A 23168-nucleotide genomic window follows, 5' to 3' on the forward strand; every position below is an offset into this window, starting at 1 on the left:
ATTTCCAAAGTGGTAAAAATAAAAATTGGAAAAAAACTTCCCCTATTACTATGTTAGTAGAGCATGATTCCCTGTGATAGTATGACACTAAGACTTAATGCATAAAAATCCTTTAATAAAGGACTTTGTATAGTAAGTCCAATTGAACACATGATGTGAAAGTTTATGTGTTATTTTAAATTACGAGACTTCAAATAATTGATCTCAAATCTACATGTTTTCATTTCAAAAGAAGTTAAATGAACCTACAAAGCCCACACCTTCCAACTCACTATGTAAAAAGTTTCCCAAACATCCAAAGATGTAGAGGTTAGTTGGTTACTATTCGATAGTGTGCTTTTTTGTATGTCACTAACACCTGACATTCAAACTTGTCTTTTACGAGTCAGATAATAGGCCTCAGAAAAATATACCCAATGTATTCAGACCCTTTAAATGCCTCCAAAAGGAAATAATATTTCTCCAGGTTTAAGTTATATGGGGAGGCCTTACAGAGGTAACCTGTGGGCAATATACTCCAAATTACCACTTTTCGACTCAAACTAAAAATCCATGTTCCTAGAGTCTTCAATTACAGAAGAGTGAATCTTGTTTGTTATGGAATTGGAGTTCTGCATAAAGTCCAATTAAAATTCATTGAAATGAATTTGTAACAATTCAGACACAAAACTACTAGCATAATAAACTGAAATAACTGCTATAAAATTATAGACTAATGTAACAAGTTTTCAAATTCAGAAAAAACAATCTGAAAATAGTTTTACCTGATGTGAACATTTTCTGTAAGTGAAATTCACAGTAGAGACAATGTGAAAATAGTTTTACCCGACATAAACATTTTCTTTAAGTGAAATCCAGGGTATATGCCACTGAGGGAAGTGGCAATCCCGTAAATCTTTAAAAACAGGGAAACACTTATTTTCAAACAACTTGATCTTTGAACCTTGAGGGCTCTTTCAAAATACATGAAGCGTCCCTACCTGTTAACTGAACCAAATTATGAATATACATTCAAGCAATCAAAACAGCTCGCATACAATGATTCCAAACTTAGAAGACTTTTACACAGCGAAACTACAAACAAAATTCTGCGTTACTAATGAAAAAGGCAGCTAACACCGGGGAACACAAATCTATCTTCTCACGGCAAAGCAGCAAGTTCTCTGCCGAGTGTAGACTTGCCAGATCCGTGAACCAGTGTTGCCAACCTGCAAAGAGGATCAGAAAGATGTAGCAAAAACATGTTTTTAAAGAAAGAAGAAAAAGCACACCAAAATGTTCTCCAAAGAGTGAAACAGCCAGGAACTTGCTTAGCTCCGAGAAAAGTTTCGTGCCTGCTTTCCAGATGGGTGAACTAAGGCAAAAGATCGCATTAATCAGTGCCTTTCTCAAGGTCACTCGAGTGCAAAAGAACAGTCCCGGTCCCAGGTCCCCGACCTCTCCACGCTCCCAGGAGGCACCGCTCAAACATGCCCGGCTCCGCTCGCAGCCCGAGTGTTCCCCAGGCGCTCGGAGACAGGAAATCTTTCCAGGGCTCTCGTGTAGCTCCGGGAGGGCTGGGGGACCGGTGGCGCGCCCTCCCCCGAGGCGGCAGCCGCCCCCTCGGTTCTCGTAGGGAGAGGTCCCCCAAGAACGAGGGAGGTGGCCCATGACCGCGGGGGAGGCGAGGGTCCCACTTACCGTCGCTCTCGGCCCTGACAAGCAGGGACATGCCCTTCAGCCGCTCCACGTAGCCGGACGACACATGCCCGGTGCCCCTGTCGTCCCACTGTCGGTCCTCGTTGAGCGTGTACACCTTCACTCGCCGCCGGGTGTCGGTCATCGTGCCGCCCGGGGGGCCAGGCCAGAGGCCCCGCCGACTCGCCCGGGAAGGGAGTCCGGGACAGGCGGGCGCCGCGGCGGGAGGACGCCTGCAAGCGGAGGGCGCCCCGGCCTCACTGCCGCCGCTGGCCGCCGCGGGGCCGCGCTGCCGCCCGCATGGCCCGCTCCGGGGCCCGCGCTCCGGGCCGCCGCCTCTCCTCGCCTCCGCTCCTCGGCGCTATTGTGCGGGCCCGGCGAGCCCGGCCGCCCCGACGGGGGAGCGTAAGGCTCCGCAGCCGCCCGCCCCGCCGCGGGAGGAACTCGGGGCGCCGGTCACTGCCCTGCTCCCGCCTCCGCCATGATCGCCGCGAAGCCGCTTCCCGCGCCGCCGCCGCCGCCTCCTCAGGCCGCCGCCGCCTCCTCAGGCCGCCGCCGCCATGTTTTCCTTCCCTCTACCCGGCCCTGCCGCCGCTGCCGGCGGCTCCGCTTCGCTCCGCCGCTTCAAATGTCCGAGGCCGACGAGCGCCTGTCCCCGCTGTAGCTGCCACCACTGCGCGGGAGACTCCGAGAGCCCCCGGCGCCCGAGAGCTCCGACCTCCTGGAAGTCCCTTTCCCCTCGGCGCTGCCGCCACCTCTTCCGTCTTCCTCACACAGCCAAAGCCGCCGCCATCTTGGTTCGCCCTCAATAACGGCGCGCGGGGCCACCCAGGCAGCAGCTGCAGGGGCGGCCCGTTGGCCCCACCATTTAAAGAGACAGGAGCGAGGCCAGGAGCGTCGCTGCGGCGGAGGCCTCGGACGGAGGCGGGAGGCGGGCGCCGAATCGCCGAGGTGGCGGGAACGCAAGGAGCGGAGGAGGCGGATCGCTGGTCGCGACGCCGGTGACGGCCCGGGGCTCCCTCGCGCTCCCTGCACGCACCGCCGTGCGAGCGCGGGGCGGCGTGTGCGTCCGTCGCGCGCTGTGTTCGTCATCACCCCGCTCGGGGATTCGGAAGGGGCGTGGAGCTTGCGTCTGCAGCCGGCCGGCTCTCTGCCCGCCGTGCGCTGGGCGCCTCGGCATCGGAGTCGGGCTGCTGCCCTCCCGTGCGCGTCACCGTCCAGCCGCCGCTGCCCCTGCCCTGCGGCCGCCGCGCCGCTACGGCCTGGGGCTGCCCCGCGGCGCGCCCGCCCCCGCGAGGGTCTTCTCCGGGCCGCCTTTGGGGCTCGCGGACCTCAGGCGCTTCTCCTTTGGGAAGAAATGGAAAAGCTTACGGGAGAGGCCACAGGTTTGGGCAGCGAGGTCAGGCTCAGGTCTTGGGATGTGCCATGGGGCATCGATGTGGCCAGTCTAGAAACTCGGGACAGTTTTCACTTTCTGGGCTTGGTCTAAAACCTTATCTCACAATCCACCTGCTACCTCCATTCCTTTATCAGAACTCTTATTTTTCTAGCCCTCAGTGTTGCCAAAAGGACTTGCGGGGCTTAGAAAAACAGGTACGATACGGTATAATCAGGATGAGTAATTCCCGACGTTAGATGTTAAGCAGTGCTGATCTTCACAAAGGAACATTCTCATTCCTGTCATGCAAATAATAGCCACCATTTTGGGGGCTTTTACTATTTGCCAGGCTGTGTAGGTCATCACTGTCCACTGGAAGTAAAACGTGGGCCACATAGGTAATTTTAAATTTTATAGTAGCCACTTTTTAAAAAAGTATGAAGAAACTGTTGAAATTTATATTCATTATGTATTTTATTGAATGCAGTACCTTTAAAATATCAGGATAAAATTATTGAGATATTTTACCTTCCTTTTTTCCAAAGGATATACTAAGTTCAAAATATGATGTGTATTTTGTCCTCAGTGTAAGTTTCCATTTGGATGCTAAATTTTTTTTTGGAAGCACCTGATCTGTGTTTAGATTTCATTAAAATTTACAATTGAAAAAGTAGATTCATATATTCAAGTTATTTCAAACATACTTAAAATTTTTCCAAAAACGAATCAAGTATCAATTTTTAAATTTAAAATTTAATTAAAATTAGAGGTTAAAATTCAGTTCTTCGGTAGCACTAGCGACATTTCAAGTGCTCAGTGGCCACACGTGGCTAGTGGCTACCATTTTGGCAGGTGCAGGTGCTTAATATCACCAGGAATCTCATATCAAACCTACAATGTAGTTTGAGTTTCACTTGCCCTGATAACATGACCAAGGCTGAGTGGTTTCCCAGAATGTGGGATTTTCAGTTTTAAGATCAGAAGTTGGGGCCTTCCTCAGCGTGTCACATAGAAAGAGCTGCTTGCAAAGAGCAGCCTGAGACTTTCATCATTTACAAACAAAACTGGAAAATTATAAAAACAAGGCAATTTTTTTTTCTAAAAAGTAAAATTTCAACCATTAGGGCATGACTGCAATTTTGTCCACTTTTGATGCAGTAAGACATCATTAAATTTATTTACATGTTATTATTTGATCCCCAAACCAAGCATGAAATAATTTGTGGCAAAAAATCATACTTTTTCTTATAATGTCCTTTTAAGGTAAATTAAACAGCAGGAATCATTTATTAAATGGAAAGAAGATTTAAAATTATATGTGTAAGTAATATTAACAATTATGTTTAAATGAACTCTTTAATATAATCTTAAATAACAGTTGAGTTGTATCAGTCAAGGTTCTACCAGACAAACAACCAGTAGGATACATCTACACGGCGATTTTGAGGAATTTGTCTATATAATAGTGGGGTCTGGCTAGGCAGGTCTGAAATACGTAGGGCAGGTCAGCAGCAGGCTAGAATCCCTTGGGCAGGAGCTGACACTGCAGTCCACAGACAGAATTTCTTCTTCCTGAGGGAAACCTCAGTTTTGGTTTTAAGGCCTTTCCACTGATTGGATGAGGCCCACCCAGATTACTGAGGATAATCTCCCTTACTTAAAGTCACGTCTACAAAATACCCTCACAGCAACACCTAGATTAGTGTTTGGTTGAATAACTGGGTAGTATAGCCTCGCCAAATTGACATAAAACTAACCATCATAGTAGTAAACAAATAATTTATAATTGCGTAATCATATGCCATGCACAAATGGTGATACAATTTAAGAAAATTCCTAATGGAGTTCAATAAGGAGGGGTGCAAATCACAAAAGGTTGAGATACATTGTCATAGTGGTCAAGGGTGTGGGTGTTAGATTGTGAGTCCAGGTCCTGCCTCTTGGTAGCTGTGTGATATTTGCAAGTTTCTTAACCTCTCTGTGTCTCCGTTTCCTCACTTGTAAGATAGGAATAATAATAACTTCTAAGGTCATTATAAAGATTAAGTAAGATACTGATTCCTCCTGTGCTCTAAACATAAGCATTTCCCCTGAACCTTGTACGTTCACCTACATGCATAACATAAACTTGTAAGATATGCTGTGGAGCCAATTCATTATATGATATTTATACCTACCCTATGTTACTTACCTTTATCCATGTTGCAGTCATCATTTCATAGTGTTGCCTGCTCCAAACTAAAAACCCTGGAGAGAACGGGCAAAGCTGCTGGATTGTGCACTGCCTAACTCCAGAATGTGCCATCCACATAGGTGACTACCATGTTTGACCGGGAAGATACTGGTGTCTGTATGGGGGGAAGGGCGTGGCACCACGTGTTAGGAGAGTCAGCCCTAATTGTGGTCCAGCCACTAAATTGGTGGTCTAGGATAAGACACTTAACCTTTTTGGGCCTCAGTTTTTTAATCCTGATGAGATGATCTTTGAGGACACTTCAAGCTTTCAAATTCTGTAAATGTGCAGCAATGATGGTAAGAATAATAGAAATTCTTCCATGAAAGCAGATGCCAATATGACTATATATGAGCATTTTATTACATAGCACTGTGTAATATAAATAGATGAAAATAAAAAAAATAGAAAAATATTCCAGCAGTCATCCATTTTTGTTTTAAATTATTTTCATAAGTTATGTAAATATTTAATTTGGTATGTAATACTTGTGAAAAAATATTACGGTTTCTCTTATCCTATCCTTAACATAATGTTATCATGAACAAATCAGAAAATAAAGGGATTTTAGATAAAAGCTGGAGCAACAACAGACTAGGACCGGCTTAGAACACACTAGCACCCACAATTCATTTCTTTAAATATAAAAACCATCTCACAGGGGCTGGCCCCGTGGCTTAGCGGTTAAGTGCGCAGCGCTCCGCTACTGGTGGCCCGGGGTTCGGATCCCGGGCACACACCGAGGCACCGCTTCTCCAGCCGTGCTGAGGCCGCATCCCACGTACAGCAACTAGAAGGATGTGCAACTATGACATAAAGCTATCTACTGTGGCTTTGGGGGAAAAAAAAGGAGGATTGGCAATAGATATTAGCTCAGAGCCGGTCTTCCTCAGCAAAAAGAGGAGGATTAGCATGGATGTTAGCTCAGGGCTGATCTTCCTCACAAAAAAGATAAATATAAAAAACCATCTCACAAAATGCTGACTAGCAATTCTTCATGTGTTAACAATAAGCAAAACAAGTGGCAAATATATTTATGAAGAACAGATTAAATTGAAAAAATTCCGTAAGTCTATCATTCAGTTACCATGCTTGGGAATTAAGATACTGGGATGGAAATCACAATCAAAATTACTATGATTTATTCTCTGTTCTTTTCATTGTGCAGGTTTCTATCAAAAAAAGAACTTAAAGAGGAAAGTACTTGTCCTTTCTCTTGAATAGCTTTTTATATAGATTTCAGATGTGTTTAACATTCCTTTTCATCAAAAATGTGGTAAATACAAGCTCTCCTAAAAGTACAGCTTGTACAGGTGTAGTACTGATAGGTATTCCTGCTGGAAACCCAATTGGTACTTTGTCGATAGAGATGTATAATAAAAGGAGCAAAAGTCTGTAATGTTTAATTTTCATTAACTAACCAAGAGCTTTATTCATGTTCAACTGTCATACTTAATCTATCACCCTAGTCTTAGAAAAAGCCATTTATGTGTGTGCCCCTGTGAATAATAATATAAGCAGGATAAATAGCCATTTTACTAATGATGTATATTAGAAGGAATAGGTGGATAGCTTAAATATTTGGGTAATTATTTGTTTAAATACTTCTTCACTCCAATCCAGGGAATGCCCTGCTATCAAAATTATGTATTTCTGAAATATGTATCCCTAAATATAGTGATATGCAGTATATGCTACACATTCTTCAACAAATTCCCATTTTACCTAAACGTCAAAAGCCAAAACAGTCAGCATCTACCTTCGTGATCTATTACTTGCCCTTTGAATTTTACACTCCAGGAATGTTGACTGTTTCTAGTTCCCCAAACATTAGTTTTTGTTTTGTGCCTCAAATTTTGTGCCTCTGTCTAGAATGTCCTTTACATCTTATTTCCTTTAAAATCCTTTATGGGCTTCACCTACTCTGTTAGGCCTTCCCTAACAGCTCCCATCCCAAACAATCTTAGTCATCCCCTCTTTTATAACACTTCTGTGTCCTTTCAGTACTTATACTATCACCTGTACACTATTGGTTTATTTACATGCCTAATTCTACTAGCTTGTGAAGCTCCTTGAAGGGAGGACTTGCTCTTATTCTTGTGTATACTCAATGTCAAGTATATTACCTGGAATTTGGTTAGTTTTCAGTAGATATTTGTTGAACTGAATGCTAAACTGTCTAATTAGGAAGGTGACCCAGTAATTGACCACAGATTAGCTACAACAAAATAAGTGTTAAACTGATGCAAAAGTCATGCTGAATGAACACAGAAATGGTGATAAAAATGATGATTGCAGGGATCAGAGAAGAGTTTTGTGGAAGAGGCAGCATTGGGATGAGACTTGATGAGTTTGATGTCAAAGGAATGGGGAAAAATGCAAATGAGGCTGCAGGATTAAGACAAAAAATAACAAGGAGATATGAACATGTATGGAAATTCAGGAAACCATAAGCAGGTCAGTGTGGCTGGAGAGCACAAACTGAGGAAAAGTAGGAAATTAGGCAGAAAACGGAATTTGAGGCAAGATTGTGAAAGCCTGAAATGTCATTCTAAGCATTTGCTTATTATTCTGAAAATGAATGGAGAGACGTGTAAGCCTTTTGGGGCAGAAAAGTGACACGATAAAAATTTACTCTTTGAGAAGACAAGTCCATTTACAGTAGCATTAAAAATAATAAAATAGGAATAAACTTAGCCAAGGAGGAGAAAGATTTGTACACTGGAAACTACAAATTATTGCTGAAAGAATTTAAAAAGAAATAAATGGAAAGACATACCATGTTCATGGATTGGAAGACAATATTGTTATGGTGACAATACTACCCAAAGCAATCTACAGATCCAATGCAACTCCTATCAAAATCCCAATGCCTTTTTTTTTTTTTTGCAGAAATTGAAATTATTGCTGAAATTATTGTTGAGTGGGTACAGAGTTTCAGTTTGTAATGATGAAAAAGTTCTGGAGATGGATGGTAGTGATGGTTGCACAACAATGAATGGACTTCATGTCACTGAATTGTACACTTAAAAATTATTACAAAGATAAATTTTATGTTACATATATTTTACCACAATAAAAAAGTCTATACTTTAGAAGCTGAATTCTAGTGGCAATGTTGAAGACAGATTGAAGAAGGTAAAGACCGGAGTCTGGGAGGCCCACTTGGAGATTATAAAATAACCAATTAGATATTCTCAGGCGGGCCTACGTCAGCAACAGGGCAGAGTAATGGAAAGAGAGGGGTATTAAAGAGCTATGTTAGATGTACAATCAATAGCAATTGGACACTAACAATATTGAGGTGGGGAGGAGTTGTGGATGACTAAGGTTTCTAGGTCACATGACAGAAGATGAGAAAGGAATCACAGGAGAAAATTTGGTAAGGATGTGTATAATTTACAAAATAAAATATTAAAAGAATATGAAACAATCATTTGCCCTTTTATCTAGGTGCAGTGCAATCAACTCTTTATGTTCTGGATTATTTGTGGTACCAAAGCTCATTAGTGGGGCTAAGAGCAAAGTTCCAGATTCAGATTGCATTTTGCCATGTTTTGTTCTTTCCCTAAATTTCATGACATCCAATGTACAAGAGATAAGAGCTCTACCAGGTGAGCCTAAAGTCTATGTTTTAAATTATGAAATGTATCATACATACAGAAAAATATATAAACATACAGTTTGAGTAATAATAAAATGAAAAACTATATCATCATCTAAAATAGATCATTACCGATATCTTAGAAGTACACCGTGTCACCTTCCCCCTCCATCTTCCCTCAGGAGAACCACTTGTTCCTTTGCTTTGCTTTTTAGTTTTACCTTCAATGTATTAATTCCTAAATAATATGCTGTTTAGATTTTAAAAATTGAATATGAAGTACAAATTTAGCTGTGTAAAGAAAGAGGACTAGTGCCCCTGTAAGAAAAAGGCTCAGTCATTGCTATGGACTGAATGTGTACGTCCTCCCCAAATTCCTGTGTTGAAGCCTTAACCCCCAATGTGGTGGTATTTGGAGATGGGGCCTTTGGGAGGTAATTAGGTCGTGAGGGTAGAGCTTTCATGATGGAATTACTGCCCTTATAAGAAGAGACGAGAGAGCTTGCTTTCTCGCTCTGTTCTCTACCGTGTGAGGACACAACAAGAACACAGCCATCTGCGAACCATGAAGTGTTCTCTCAGCAGACGTGGATCTGTCAGCAGCTTGATCTTGGATTTCCCAACCTCCAGAACTGTGAGCAATAAATGTTTGTTGTTTAAGCCACCCAGTCTATGGTAATTGGTTACAGCAGTCCAAGCAGACTAAGACCATCATAGTCTGGGTCATTGTCTGGATTCAGCTTTCCTGAGAATTCAGAAGGGCCTCTTCTGGGGAATTTGGTGAGCAAGGCTGTGAGTGAGTCCTGGAAAATGAAAGATTTCCATTTTGAGGGCATCTAGCAGGGCTGAGCATGGGCCAGTTACTGATACCTGACACGAACGTGGTCAAGGGAGTGGTTGCTCTGTATTTTCTGCTCGTAAGCAGAAATGGTCTAATTTTGGTTCTCAGGAATAAGTCAAAGCTGATCAAGGCAGCACGGCGTGGAGGGGAGAGCTGAAAATTAATTAGCACATGGGCAAGATGGCGCAATGGCAGTGAGAATCTTGATAGGACAGCTGTCGTCGTCTTTTGAGCCCTATTGCTCACATTTGGACAATTGCCCTCTTTGTCAGGTACTGCCACCTTGAGATCTCCTTTAACTCTTGTAGTCTGCCCCCACCACCACTCCCACCATGATTCACTTGGCCTCTCTCCTGTACTGAATCTATTTTTTCTGTATTCATGCTTTCCTCTTTCACTCGCTTGTTTTGGCAGACCACATTCTTTGGTAGCTTCTTGAGAAAAGGTTCATGGGGAGTGAATTTTTTTTGAGATTGTCCAAGTCTGACTCAATTATACTTGAAGACTTAGTTTGGTGTAGAATTCCAGGTTGGAAATAATTTTCTTCCAGAATTTTGAGAGTCTTCTCCATTGTCTTCTTGTTTCTGGTGTGACTGTTAAGAAGTCCAAAGCCATTTTGATTCCTGATGCTCTGTATCGGAACCATTGGTTTTCCTCTCTGGAAGATTATAGGATCTTCTCTTTGTTCCTTGTGTCCTGAAATTTCACAAAGATGAGCTACAGGTTTGTTTTCATCTATTTTTCTGGGCCCCATGAGATCTTTTATATTTGGAAACTCACATCCTTTAATTCTGATAATTTTCTTCAATTATTGATGATTTCCTCTTTTCCGTTTTCTCTATTCTCTCTTTCAGTAATATTCAAGTTTTGGACTTCCTGAACCAATTCTCTAATATTGTTATCTTTTCTCTCCTATTTTCTATTTCTTTGTTTATCTGGGAAGTTCCCTCTACTTTTTCTTCCAGCTCATCTCTTGAGTTTTTCACTACTGCTTCCATGTTTTTAGTTTCTCAGAGCCCTTTCTTATTGTTGTCTTGTTCTCTGTTCTTTTTTTAGAGCATCCAATTCTTGTTTTATGGATACAATATCTTCTCTTAATAAATGAAAAGTTTAAAAATTTGTCTTCGGTCTGCATAGTCTCTGTATCCTCCAAGTTGCTGTTTTCTATTTGTTTGTTTGGACTGTGTATTCTATAGTAGAGGCCCTGCTAAGAAACCAGGCAATCTTGCATTTTTCTGCTCACAGTTTAGAGTGGCAAGTTAATTGATCAGTGGGCTAGGAGGAGAATCAGTGAAGAGGTATGCTGATAACAACAACAACAGCAGCAACAGCAATAACCATAATAGCAGTAATCTTTATGCAGCCTGTGTTCCTGTAGCCCTAAGCCCCAAGAATCTCCCTTCCATCCTACTGCAGCTGACTCCTTCCACAGGGACTAGAGCCTCCTCATCCAACAGAAACTTGACTCCCACAAACCCTGCTGGACTCTGAGTGACTCCTTTTTCGTATCCCATCCATAGAGTTAACTGTTCATATCCACCATGTGACACTTCCCTATTATGATTATTTTTGCTCATCACTCAAGATGTCAGCCTGTCTGTTTATCTATTCTTCTCCATACTCCCAGCCCCATACAGCTTTCTCTTCCCTGACTCAATCTCCCGTTACCCCCAACTCTCCTCACCCTTTCCACTGTGTCCTCTTGTAAATAACACAATTGTACTGTTCAACTTCCTCTTTACCGATGGTTTACTTTCAGTTGGAACTACACAAAAGATAGCACTGACCTGCAGCCCTCCCAGACAGGTATTGTCTTTCCTAGAATGTCTTAACCATGTCAGGTTCTGCCCATAGGTAAAAACTCTTGCTCCTCCAAGGTGCGTGCCATTCAACAACACTGCCGTCATTTCATTGTAATCATGATTATACCTCTCCTTCCCCCTCTTTGTTGAAAAATTTAGAACCTCGCTCAAAATCTTGTCTACCTCAAGGTCTTGGGTATTCCCCATGTCCTTGTAGATAACCATTCCAATATGGGCATTTTGGTTTCTTGTCTTGACTTCTATATCTCCAATGACCTTATCTTTTACCCCAGCCACGTATTGCCTTGGCTACATGCTGGAAATTGTCAATCTTTATAAGTACTCTGCCTCTGAAATAACATATGTAGTCATCTTACTTTCTCTGAATGCAACCACCTACCCTTCCAGCTTTCTCATTGGATTAATCTTAAAACATCAGCCTTGAGAACCCATTGAAATTCCCTGTATATTTTCCCCATCTGCCAGGCCCTTACTGTCTTTGCATTTTTGCTCTTTTAACTTAAATTCCTGAACCTGTCACTTCACTTTTTCTGGTATCTTCAACTTCATCAGCCTATTGTCTTTTTATCTCATCTGCCTTGAAAAACCTCAGTCTTAGTTTTACTCCAACTGTCCCCTTTTTCTGTGCTTGCACCCAGGCAGCACTGCTGGAGATAATCCCCAAATTGTGAACATTTACTTTAACTTTTTTTTTTTTAACACAAAATAAGTAAGAACTCCTAGCTGGTCTCACCGCCTTCACTCTTACCCCCCTTCTGAAACACTCTCCACGTTACAGCTGGTGGTACCTTTGTACTAGTGAGTACAATCTAGCCAGACAAAATGCTTTTATTTCTACTATTTGCATTTTCCCCGCTCTAAGTAAGAGGCAGAACTTGAGCCATTGAAAGAAAACTCCCCTCCCTTCTGAAAGGACCAGTGTAAATCAGACCTTGCTGTGATGGCAGGTGTTGGTAGGAAGGAAACCGTGGGGTGGAACACCATAAGACTGGTGTCTACTTGGGAGGCAAGTGCTGCCTCAGTGGATGCTTTCATACCCAAGCCAACTTCCTAGGTAAGAACAAGCCAAGCACCTGAAAATGGAGGTCTAAAATGAACTAAATCATGGTCTGAAATGGGCCGTTAACATCCTGTCTCTCGCCATGCACATCTATCTTGATAAAGAAGACCCAGCTCATGAGACTGCTTTGGGTCTAGGGGAGGGAAATTGAGGGGAAAAGGGACTAATGCCAAAATATCCTTTCCTTTCTCTTTACCACATCTGATAAATGTCTCCTCTCTCACCCTGTTTTAGAGATTGGCATTAAAGAGTGCTTTCTTTGGTTGAGATGCACAGGTGGGTAATGAAGATTTGAAATGAGATGTCTGTAAAACGAGTTAGTCCAGAGCAATTTTCTCACACTTCAGATAAAAATTTTTGAGTCATTTTCAACTTCTTTTCTTCTTCAGCTTTGTACCAGTGCTTCACCAAGGCCTTCCAATTTTTGTCCCCTCCACATCCCCTGGATTTGATTCTACTGTTTTCTTTCTTTGGCCATCACCCTAGGATTTGCTGTACCTGAAATTCTCCACCTAAGTTATAAAAGGTGACTCCAGAAACTGTTGGTACTCTGAAATGGAATTGCTCAGAACCGTATGAAAAAACAGTCACTGGCAGAAAGTAGCAACATTTATGACATCAGCATTTATATTAGTTACAGGACAATGAAGAACCCAGAGACTTCTTTCAACCTGCATGCTGCAAAGCGAGTTTCCCATCCGTCTCCCAAGCTCTCATGCGTTACATTCCACGCACTCAGAAGTAAAAGCAAGGCTTTTTTTTTTAATTAACTCGGATGTAACTAACTTCATTAGTGAGTCTCTTGTTGGGTTTTTTTTTCACTTTTTCTTTGGCTGGGAAAGATTCACCCTGAGCTAACATCTGTTGCCAATCCTCCTCTTTATCCTCCGAAAGCCCCAGTACATAGTTGTATACTCTAGTCGGACTACCCGGGGACCGAATCCAGGCCTCTGAAGAAGAATGCACTGAACTTTAACCACTAGGCCATCAGGGCTGGCTCAAAGCAAGGATTCTTGAGGACTGCCTAAAAAGAAGTTGTTATAGCAATGAAGAGAAAGAGGAGATGGGCATCCACGGGAATTTCAATGTACACATGCGTTCTCAGTTTTGTATATTTCCCTCAGGGCTATGTGCTTACAAATAGACAGCCCCTTGCTAGGTGTTTGAATAGCTCTAGCCCTGCATATTACTCAGGTGATGGCAAATGTGATGGTCAAGAGAATATGCCTCACAGACCTCTTTTTACAAGGAACACAATTCACCAAAGACCCCAACTGCTACGCTCTGAAGTTCATCACTGTGCTCATGTACAGCGTACCTCGTAGGTTGCAACCTGCCAAAGACTGGATGCAGCAGGGTACTAAGGCAGACACCTTCCTGGGAGACAGTCTCCTTTGTAGGCTGCCTTTGGCTCAAGGACTCCTTACCGGCTTTGCAAAGCCTTCCTTCGAGTGCACTATAGTCTAGGATGTTTCTACCCAACCTTCTCTCCCTCTTTACTTCACTCAGGGTTGGACTGATGCCTCGCCCGGTCATTCTGGCTATTTCCTTTCACACAGGTGTTTCCTCTAATAAAACCTTTACACAGGGCCGGCCCGGTGGCATAGTAGTTAAGTGGGCGTGCTCCGCTGCAGCGGCCCGGGTTCGGATCAAGCCATGCTGTGGCAGCGTCCCATATAAAGTAGAGGAAGATGGGCACGGATGTTAGCCCAGAGCCAATCTTCCTCAGCAAAAAGAGGAGGATTGGCAGATGTTAGCTCAGGGCTGATCTGCCTCACAGAAAAAAAAAAAAAAAAAAAAAAAACCCAAAAAACTCTTACGTGTTTAATCCCATCTTAGTGTGTGCTATTTGGAGGACTCAGACTAACACAGCAGAGTAGGGCTAAATCCAGCTCTTAGATGCAGTAAGTCTTTAAATGTAAAAGAGATAAACCTTGATTTATCCATAATATAAGATTTTAACTAAAAATAAGAGAAAGCTAAAATTCGCTTACAGTTATGCTTATATTGAGGCCTGCTGGGTTATATACTGAAAGTTGATATTTGTCATCTCAATGTATTCGATTTTGATAATGTTTGCTAGAACTCTTCTATAGAATGAAAGGAATAATGTTTCTAATACAACCTAGACTTTGTTCTTTCTCAGATAGTTTCTTGAGAATTCTGATTTCTAATACCAAAAGTTTGTGATACAAGAAGAGACTCTCTTTTCAAATTTACCTCTGCTTGAGTTTTGTGAAGAACTTGAGGTCAAAATCTCATATGTGTCCTCCTTGCCCCTATCTGAGTAGACCAGACCCCTTTTAGGTCATGTCAAACCTGGAGTTTTTTTTAATGTCTGGCACCCTATTAACCCCCAAATCTGAGTTGTATTCAGCTTAATTTCTTTGGTGTTCAGATCACGATGGCTTCTTATTTTTAGGGAGTGCTTTGTGGTAGATCATTTTTTCAGATTATTGGCAAAGAGGAAATAATATAAGTATATTCTGAACGCAAAAATGCATCCAGGCATTCATTATTCTCAATTTCTTTTTCCACCTTTTAATAACCAAAAAGATAGCATAGGTGGCCAAGGATGATGGTGTCAATGTGAAAGTATCGAATTTATTTATTTATTTAGCTATATTTAAATCAGAAATCAAATGTTTAATTGTGACTTAGTTTCTGTCGTTCCAAATATTCTTCTAAATTTGTATTTGAGAATTATATGGTTATACTTAAATGATGCAAAAATTCAGTACCTTACCCCCTGACCACAGTGGTGAGATTAGTACTTGACAGAGTCAGGACAATCAAAATATGACCCAGATTTTTCAGATTGTCATTGGGTGAGAAATGTTCATCACAGTTAGAAGGGAGTGGCTGTGTGTACCTATGTGCTCCCTGCCTCCCCACCCCCACCCCCAATGTGGGCAAATATGTCTGTATCAGAGAGAACAAAGCAGAACATTCTGTGGGGAGTCCAGTTAGCCCCTAAACCAGAGCAGTTCTGTTAAGGTTCTGAGGTCTGTTAAGAAGTGAGATGAACTGGTTCTTTCATCTATACACTAGCTTGACCTCTGAAATTTGTCTTGTATTACTGGTCAGAAATGCAATCTCTTTCCTTAGAACTTCATGAGTAAACATCATCTAAGGTAGTTTTAAAATTTGTTCTCAACTTCTTTGACATTTCTCCCATCAAAAGTGGAGTCTCCGTCCCCTCCTTTTAACTCTGGGCTGGCCTTGGTGACAGGTTTGTAATCAACAGAATGAAGTAGAAGTGACACTGTGTGACACTGGAGGGTAGGCAGAAAAGGCCATGCAAGTTCTGCCTGGTTCTCTGGAAAAGCTTTCTGTGGGAGGAACCAGCCACCGGGTAAGGAGTGCAATTCTCCTACGAGGCCATGTGTAGCTGCTCGGGCGGATGGTCTTGGGTGAGCTCCCAGCTGACAGCCAGTATCAACTGCTAGCCGTATGAGGGCTTTATCTTAGACAATTGGGGCCCAGGTGAGTCTTCAGATGACAGCAGCACAACCAACATCTGACTACACCTGCATGAGAGACCTCAAATGAGATCTGCCCGGCCAACCCTTCCCCAATTCCTGACCTATCAGATTGGGAGCAAAATAAGATGGCTGCTTTAAATCACTAAGTTTTAAGGTAATTTGTTACATAGCAACTGTAACTAGAACATATCTTTGCTTGGGTAATTGATTCTAATCTTAAGAGTTGGGGGTAGTAGTACATTTTCAAGGATGGAAAAACAGTTTTGTATTTTTAAAAAACTTTCTTCTGATATGCTCTTTATCATTTATAGAAGTCTTTACTTAAGTAGATATGACTGTATGAAATGGATTTTTGAGCACAATCTAGATCTAAAATGTCTGACTCTGGTTCCAAGATTTGATTTGGGAAATGTAGATCAGGTCTTGTCAAACCAACCTTACAGGGACTCTATAGATATTTTATAGAATTGAAATTCTGTGGTGTTTTTTTTTTTTTTTTTTTTTTTACATAGGTGGCCTTCAAATTTGTTTAGTTAAACTTAACTTTTACTTATATTATTTCTATTTGAAGTTGGATCAAAGAAAAAAATGAAGGGAGAGATGATGATAAAGAATGAGAATAGGACCTTCCTTTAATCAATGACTAAATGGGAACACTGCATTTTCTCTAAGAGGCAGTTAAAGGTCAGTGTTACTTTCTCAGACTTTATGCAAATTTGACTGAAACTGAGAGCCTTGGCTTGCAAGATTAGTGTGGGAAAGGAGAGAGCTGAAGCTGAGATGTCTTAGCTAAGGCATCCCGGAAAGCAGAGCCTAAGACAAAGATTTGAGAATGTGTATTTTCTTGGGGAGTGTGATCTTATGGAGAAAAGCAAAGAAGGGAGTACAAGGCAGAGAAGGAGAAGGAGCCAATACAGGGAGGTGTTAGCAAAGATGGCCACTGCCATGGGTAGATGATTGCTTGATGCCACAGGACCATTAGTATCGGGGGAGAATGGAGAAGCATTTGTCCACTAGCTCCCATGTCCCTCAGTCAGAAGTGTACCCCTTGGAGTGTTAATTCCCCTGCACTTCTGGGTTCTGCATACATGGGCATGGAGCAGGTTCTCATGGCATCCCCACGCTACAGCATCGGAGAAGCCCTGGGGAGGGAAGTGAGAAGCATATGATACACGGCTAGGGTGAGGCTGTGAAGTCACACTTGTGTGAATCTAGTCTAAAAAATCTTGCTTTCAAGTTTATTGACAATATAAGCACTTGATCTTCACTTTTTTAATATTAAAGGTTATTTTTAATACATTTCTAATATTTACTTAACAGTATCAAAAGCGTATAGTACAAGTAGCTCTACTTATGGATTCTAGCAGCTATTGTGGAGCATACAACTACATATAATGGCAAGGATATCTATTTGTTTAAAGCCCATTGGGTAGATTTAAACTATTCTGCTGAAGAACAACTTTTTTCCTAGAAATTATAAAAACATTCTATTCAGGGTCTTTTGTCATTCCATATACGTTTTAGAATTCTTTGTTCTATTTCCGTGAAGAATGTCATTGGGATTCTGATTGGGATTGCATTGAATCTGTAGATTGCTTTAGGTAATACAGATATTTTAACTATGTTTATTCTTCCAATACATGAGCATGGAATATCTTTCCATTTCTTTATGTCTTCTTCAATTTTTTTCAATAATGTCTTAGAGTTTTCAGTGTATAGGTCTTGCACCTCCTTGGTTAAATTTATTCCTAGATATTTTATTCTTTTTGTTGTGATTGTAAATCAGAGTGTATTCTTAAGGTCTCTTTCTGCTACTTCATTATTAGTGTATAAAAATGCAACTGATTTTTGTATGTTGATTTTTTACCCTGCAACTTTGCTATAGTTGTTGATTATTTCTAATAGTTTTCTGGTATATTCTTTAGGGTTTCCTATATATAGAATCATATCATCTGCAAACAGTGAGAGTTTTATTTCTTCCTTTCCAATTTGGATCCCTTTTATTTCTTTTTCTTGCCTAATTGCTCTGGCCAAAACTTCCAGTATTATATTGAATAAGAGTGGTGAGAGTGGGAACCTTTATCTTGTTCCTGTTCTCAGAGGAATGGCTTTCAGTTTTTCATCTGAGAAAAAAGAACAAACCTGGAGGTACCACAATCCCTGACTTCAAAATATACTACAAAGCTATAGTAATCCAAACAGCATGGTACTGGCAGAAAAACAGACACGCAGATCAATGGAACAGAATTGAAAGCCCAGAAATAAAACCACACACCTATGGACAGGTAATTTTCGACAAAGGAGCCAAGAACATACAATGGAGAAAGGAAAGTCTCTTCAATAAATGGTGTTGGGAAAACTGGACAGCCACATGCAAAAGAATGAAACTAGACCATTATCTTACACCATACACAAAAATTAACTCAAAATGGGGGCCATCCCATGGCCTAGTGGTTAAGTTCTGTGCACTCCACTTTGGTGGCCTGGGTTTGGTTCCTGGGCACAGAGCTATACCACTTGTCGGTGGCGACCCCGAGGTGGTGACCCACATACAAAATAGAGAAAGATTGGCACAGATGTTAGCTCATGGTGAATCTTCCTCACCAAAATGGATTAAAGACTTGAATGTAGGACCTGAAACCATAAAACTCCTAGAAGAAATATAGACAGTATACTCTTTAATATCAGCCTTAGCAGTATCTTTTCAAATACCATGTCTACTCAGGCTATGGAAACAAAAGAAAAAATAAACAAATAGGACTACATCAGACTAAAAACTTCTGCAAGGCAAAGGAAACCACTAACAAAATGAAAAGATAACCCACCTACTGGGAGAAAATATTTGCAAATCACATATCTGACAAGGGGTTAATTTCCAAAATATATAAAGAACTCATACAGTTCAACAACAACAAAAAACAAACAACCCATTCAAAAAATTTCACATATGAGTGAAATCATGCACTGTTTGTCTTTCTCTTTCTGGCTTATTTCACTTAACATAATACCCTCCAGGTCCGTCCATGTTGTTGCAAATGGGACGATTTTGTCTTTTGTATGGCTGAGTAGTATTCCATGGTGTATATATACCACGTCTTCTTTATCCAGTCATCAGTCGAGGGACACTTGGGTTGCTTCCATGTCTTGGCCATAGTGAATAATGCTGCCATGAACATAGGGGTGCATAAGCCTCTTTAGATTGTTGATTTTAGTTTCATTGGGTAGATACCCAGTAGTGGGATAGCTGGATCATAAGGTATTTCTATTTTTAATTTTTTGAGGAATCTCCATACTGTTTTCCATAGAGGCTGTACCAGTAAGCATTCCCACCAGCAGTGGATTAGGGATCCCCTTTCTCCACAGCCTCTCCAGCATTTGTTGCTTTTTGTCTTGGTGATTATAGCCATTCTAATGGGTGTAAGGTGATATCTTAGTGTGGTTTTGATTTGCATTTCCCTGATGATTAGTGATGTTGAGCATCTTTTCATGTGCCTATTGGCCATCTGTATATCTTCTTTGGAGAAGTGTCTGTTCATTACCTCTGCCCATTTTTTGATTGAGTTATTTGTTTTTTTGTTATTCAGTTGTGTGAGTTCTTTATATATTATGGAGATTAATCCCTTGTCAGATAAATGGTTTGCAAATATTTTTTCCCAGCTGGTGGGTTCCCTATTACTTTCTATCCCGGTTTCATTTGCCTTGTAGAAGCTCTTTAATCTGATGAAGTCCCACTTGTTTATTTTTTCTTTTGTTTCCCTTGTCTGAGTAGACATGGAATTCAAAAAGATCCCTTTATGGCTGATGACAGATAGTGTACTACCTATATTTTCCTCCAGGAGTTTTATAGTTTCAGGTCTCACCTTCAAGTCTTTGGCCCATTTTGTGTTAATTTTTGTGTATGGTGAAAGAAGATGGTCTACTTTCATTCTTTTGCAAGGGGCTGTTCAGTTTTCCCAGCACCATTCATTGAAGAGACTTTCCTTTCTCCACTGTATGTCCTTAGCTCCTTTGTCAAAGATTAGCTACCCATAGATATGAGGTTTTATTTCTGGACTTTCAATTCTGTTCCATTGATCTGTGTGTCTCTTTTTGTACCAGTACCATGCTGTTTTAATTACTATCGCTTTGTAGTATGTTTTGAAGTGAGGGATTGTGACGCCTCCAGCCTTGTTCTTCTTTTTCAGGATTGTTTAGCTATACAGGGTCTTTTGTTGCCCCATATGAATGTTAGTATTCTTGGTTCTATTTTTGTGAAGAATGTCCTTGGGATTCTGATTGGGATTGCATTGAATCTGTAGATTGCGTTAGGTAGTATGGACATTTTAATGATGTTTATTCCTCCAATCCAAGTGCATGGAATATTTTTCCATTTCTTTATGTCATCATTGATTTAACTCAATAATGTCTTACAGTTTTCATTGTATAGGTCTTTCACTTCCTTGGTTAAATTTACTACTAGATATTTTATTCTTTTTGTTGCAATTGTAAATGGGATTGTCTTCTTGAGTTCTCTTTCTGTTAGTTCGTCGTTGGTATATAGAAATGCAACTGATTTCTGTAAGTTGATTTTGTACCCTGCCACTTGGCTGTAGTTGTTGATTATTTCTAATAGTTTTCCAATGGATTCTTTAGGGTTTTCTATATATAAGATCATGTCATCTGCAAACAGCGAGAGTTTCACTTCTTCATTGCCTGTTTGGATTCCTTTTATCCCTTTTTCTTGCCTAATTGCTCTGGCCAGAACTTCCAGTACTGTGTTGAATAAGAGTGGCGAGAGTGGGCACCCTTGTCTTGTCCCTGTTTTCAGAGGGATGGCTTTCAGTTTTTCCCCACTGAGTATGATGTTGGCTATGGGTTTGTCATATATGGCATTTATTATGTTAAGGTACTTTCCTTCTATACCCATTTTGTTGAGAGTTTTTATAATAAATGGATGTTGGATCTTGTCAAAAGCCTTCTCTGCATCTATTGAAATGATCATATGGTTTTTATTCCTCATTTTGTTAATGTGGTGTATCACATTGATTGATTTGCAGTTGTTGAACCATCCCTGTGTCTCTGGTATAAATCCCACTTGATCATGGTGTATGATCTTTTTAATGTATTGCTGTATTTGGTTTGCCAATATTTTGTTGAGGATTTTTGCATCTATGTTCATCAGGGGTATTGGTCTTTAGTTTTCCTTCTTAGTATTGTCTTTTCCTGGCTTTGGTATCAGGGTGAGGTTGGCCTCGTAGAATGTGTTGGGAAGTGTTCCATCTTCCTCTATTTTTTGGAATAGTTTGAGAAGGATAAGTATTAAGTCTTCTTTGAATGTTTGGTAAAATTCTCCAGAGAAGCCATCTGGTCCTGGACTTTTATTTTTCGGGAGGTTTTTGATTACTGTTTCAATCTCTTTGCTTGTGATTGGTCTATTCAGGTTCTCTATTTCTTCTTGATTCAGTTTTGGGAGGTTGTATGAGTCTAGGAATTTATCCATTTCTTCTAGATTACCCAATTTGTTGGCATATAGTTTTTCATAGTATTCTCTTATAATCTTTTGTATTTCTGTGGTATCTGTTGTAATTTCTCCTTTTTAATTTCTAATTTTATTTATTTGAGCCTTCTCTCTTTTTTTCTTGGTGAGTCTGGCTAAGGGTTTGTCAATTTTGTTTATCTTCTCAAAGAACCAGCTCTTTGTTTCATTGATCCTTTCTACTGTTTTTTTAATTTCAATTTCATTTATTTCTGCTCTGATTTGTATTATTTCCCTCCTTCTGCTGACTTTAGGCTTTGTTTGTTCTTCTTTTTTCTAATTCTGTTAGGCATATAGTTTGAGGTTGCTTATTTGGGCTTTTTCTTATTCTTTAAGGTAGGCCTGTATTGCTATGAGTTTCCCTCTCAGGACCGCTTTTGCTGCATCCCATATAAGTTGGTGCGGTGTATTTTCATTTTCATTTGTCTCCAGATATGCTTTGATTTCTCCTTTAATTTCATCAATGATCCATTTGTGGTTTAGTAGCATGTTGTTGAGTCTCCACAGCTTTATCACTTTCCCGGTTTTTTCCTTGTAGTTCATTTCTAACTTCATGGCATTATGGTCTGAAAAGATGCTTGTTATGATTTCAATCTTTTTAAATTTCTATAAGCATGCCTTGTTTCCCAACATATGGTCTATTCTTGAGAATGTTCCATGCGCGCTTGAGAAGAATGTGTAATCTGCTGTGTTTGGATCGAGTGCTCTGTATATGTCTATTAAGTCCATCTCCTCTAGTTTTTCGTTTAGGTCCATTATTTCCTCATTTATTTTCTGTCTGGATGATCTGTCCATTGATGAGAGTGGGGTGTTAAGATCCTCTACTATTATTGTGTTGTCATTAATATCTCCTTTTAGGTTTGTTAATAGTTGCTTAATGTACTTTGGTGCTCCTGTATTGGGTGCATATATATTTAAAAGTGATATGTCTTCTTGGTGGAGTATCCCTTTTATCATTATATATTGCCCCTCTGTCTCTCATTACCTGTTTTATCTTGAAGTCAGCTTTGTCTGATATAAGTATGGCAACACCTGCTTTCTTTTGTTTGCCATTAGCTTGGAGTATTGTCTTCCACCCTTTCACTCTGAGCCTGTGTTTGTCTTTAGAGCTGAGATGTGTTTCCTGGAGGCAGCATATTGTTGGGTCTTGTTTTTTAAGCCATCCCACCACTCTGTGTCTTTTGATTGGAGAGTTCAGTCCATTTACATTTAGGGTAATTATTGATATATGGGGGCTTGTTGTTGTTATTTTATCACTCTTTTTCTGGTTATTTTGCTTTTCTTTTGTTTCTCGTCCCATGTGTTTTGGACTACCAATTTAGTTTGGTAGTTCTGTATGGGGGTTCTCTTAGTTTTCTCTTTCTTTATCATGTGTGATTCTATTCTGGTTATTTGGTTAGTAGTTACCATGAGGTTTGTATAAAAAATCTCGTGGATGTGATAGTCCATTTTTTGATGTCCTCTTATTCCCTTAGACTAAGTTGATTCGATTCCTTTCCTCTTCCCCTTCTATGTTATTGTTGTCACATCTTATTCCTTCTTGTGTCGTGGG

The 23168-nt window shown here is 40.8% G+C and overlaps 2 protein-coding genes across 3 annotated transcripts in view; one reads left to right on the forward strand and one right to left on the reverse strand.

Moving 5' to 3' along the window:
• The window catches only part of PPP4R3A (protein phosphatase 4 regulatory subunit 3A), a 38284-nt gene extending 35938 nt beyond the window's left edge, over positions 1-2346 (reverse strand). For both annotated transcript variants that reach the window (XM_058567561.1, XM_058567560.1), the window contains exon 1: positions 1681-2346. In XM_058567561.1, the coding sequence (XP_058423544.1) occupies positions 1681-1822 (142 nt within the window). In that variant the 5' untranslated portion in view covers positions 1823-2346. The remainder of the gene's footprint in view (positions 1-1680) is intronic.
• The window catches only part of LOC131421176 (uncharacterized), a 53527-nt gene continuing 32336 nt past the window's right edge, over positions 1978-23168 (forward strand). The window contains exons 1-2 of the mRNA XM_058567898.1: positions 1978-2082; positions 2342-3062. Of these exons, the coding sequence (XP_058423881.1) occupies positions 1978-2082; positions 2342-3062 (826 nt within the window). The remainder of the gene's footprint in view (positions 2083-2341; positions 3063-23168) is intronic.

Source organism: Diceros bicornis, chromosome 24, assembly GCF_020826845.1.
Source record: "Diceros bicornis minor isolate mBicDic1 chromosome 24, mDicBic1.mat.cur, whole genome shotgun sequence".
NCBI classification, from domain to species: domain Eukaryota; kingdom Metazoa; phylum Chordata; class Mammalia; order Perissodactyla; family Rhinocerotidae; genus Diceros; species Diceros bicornis.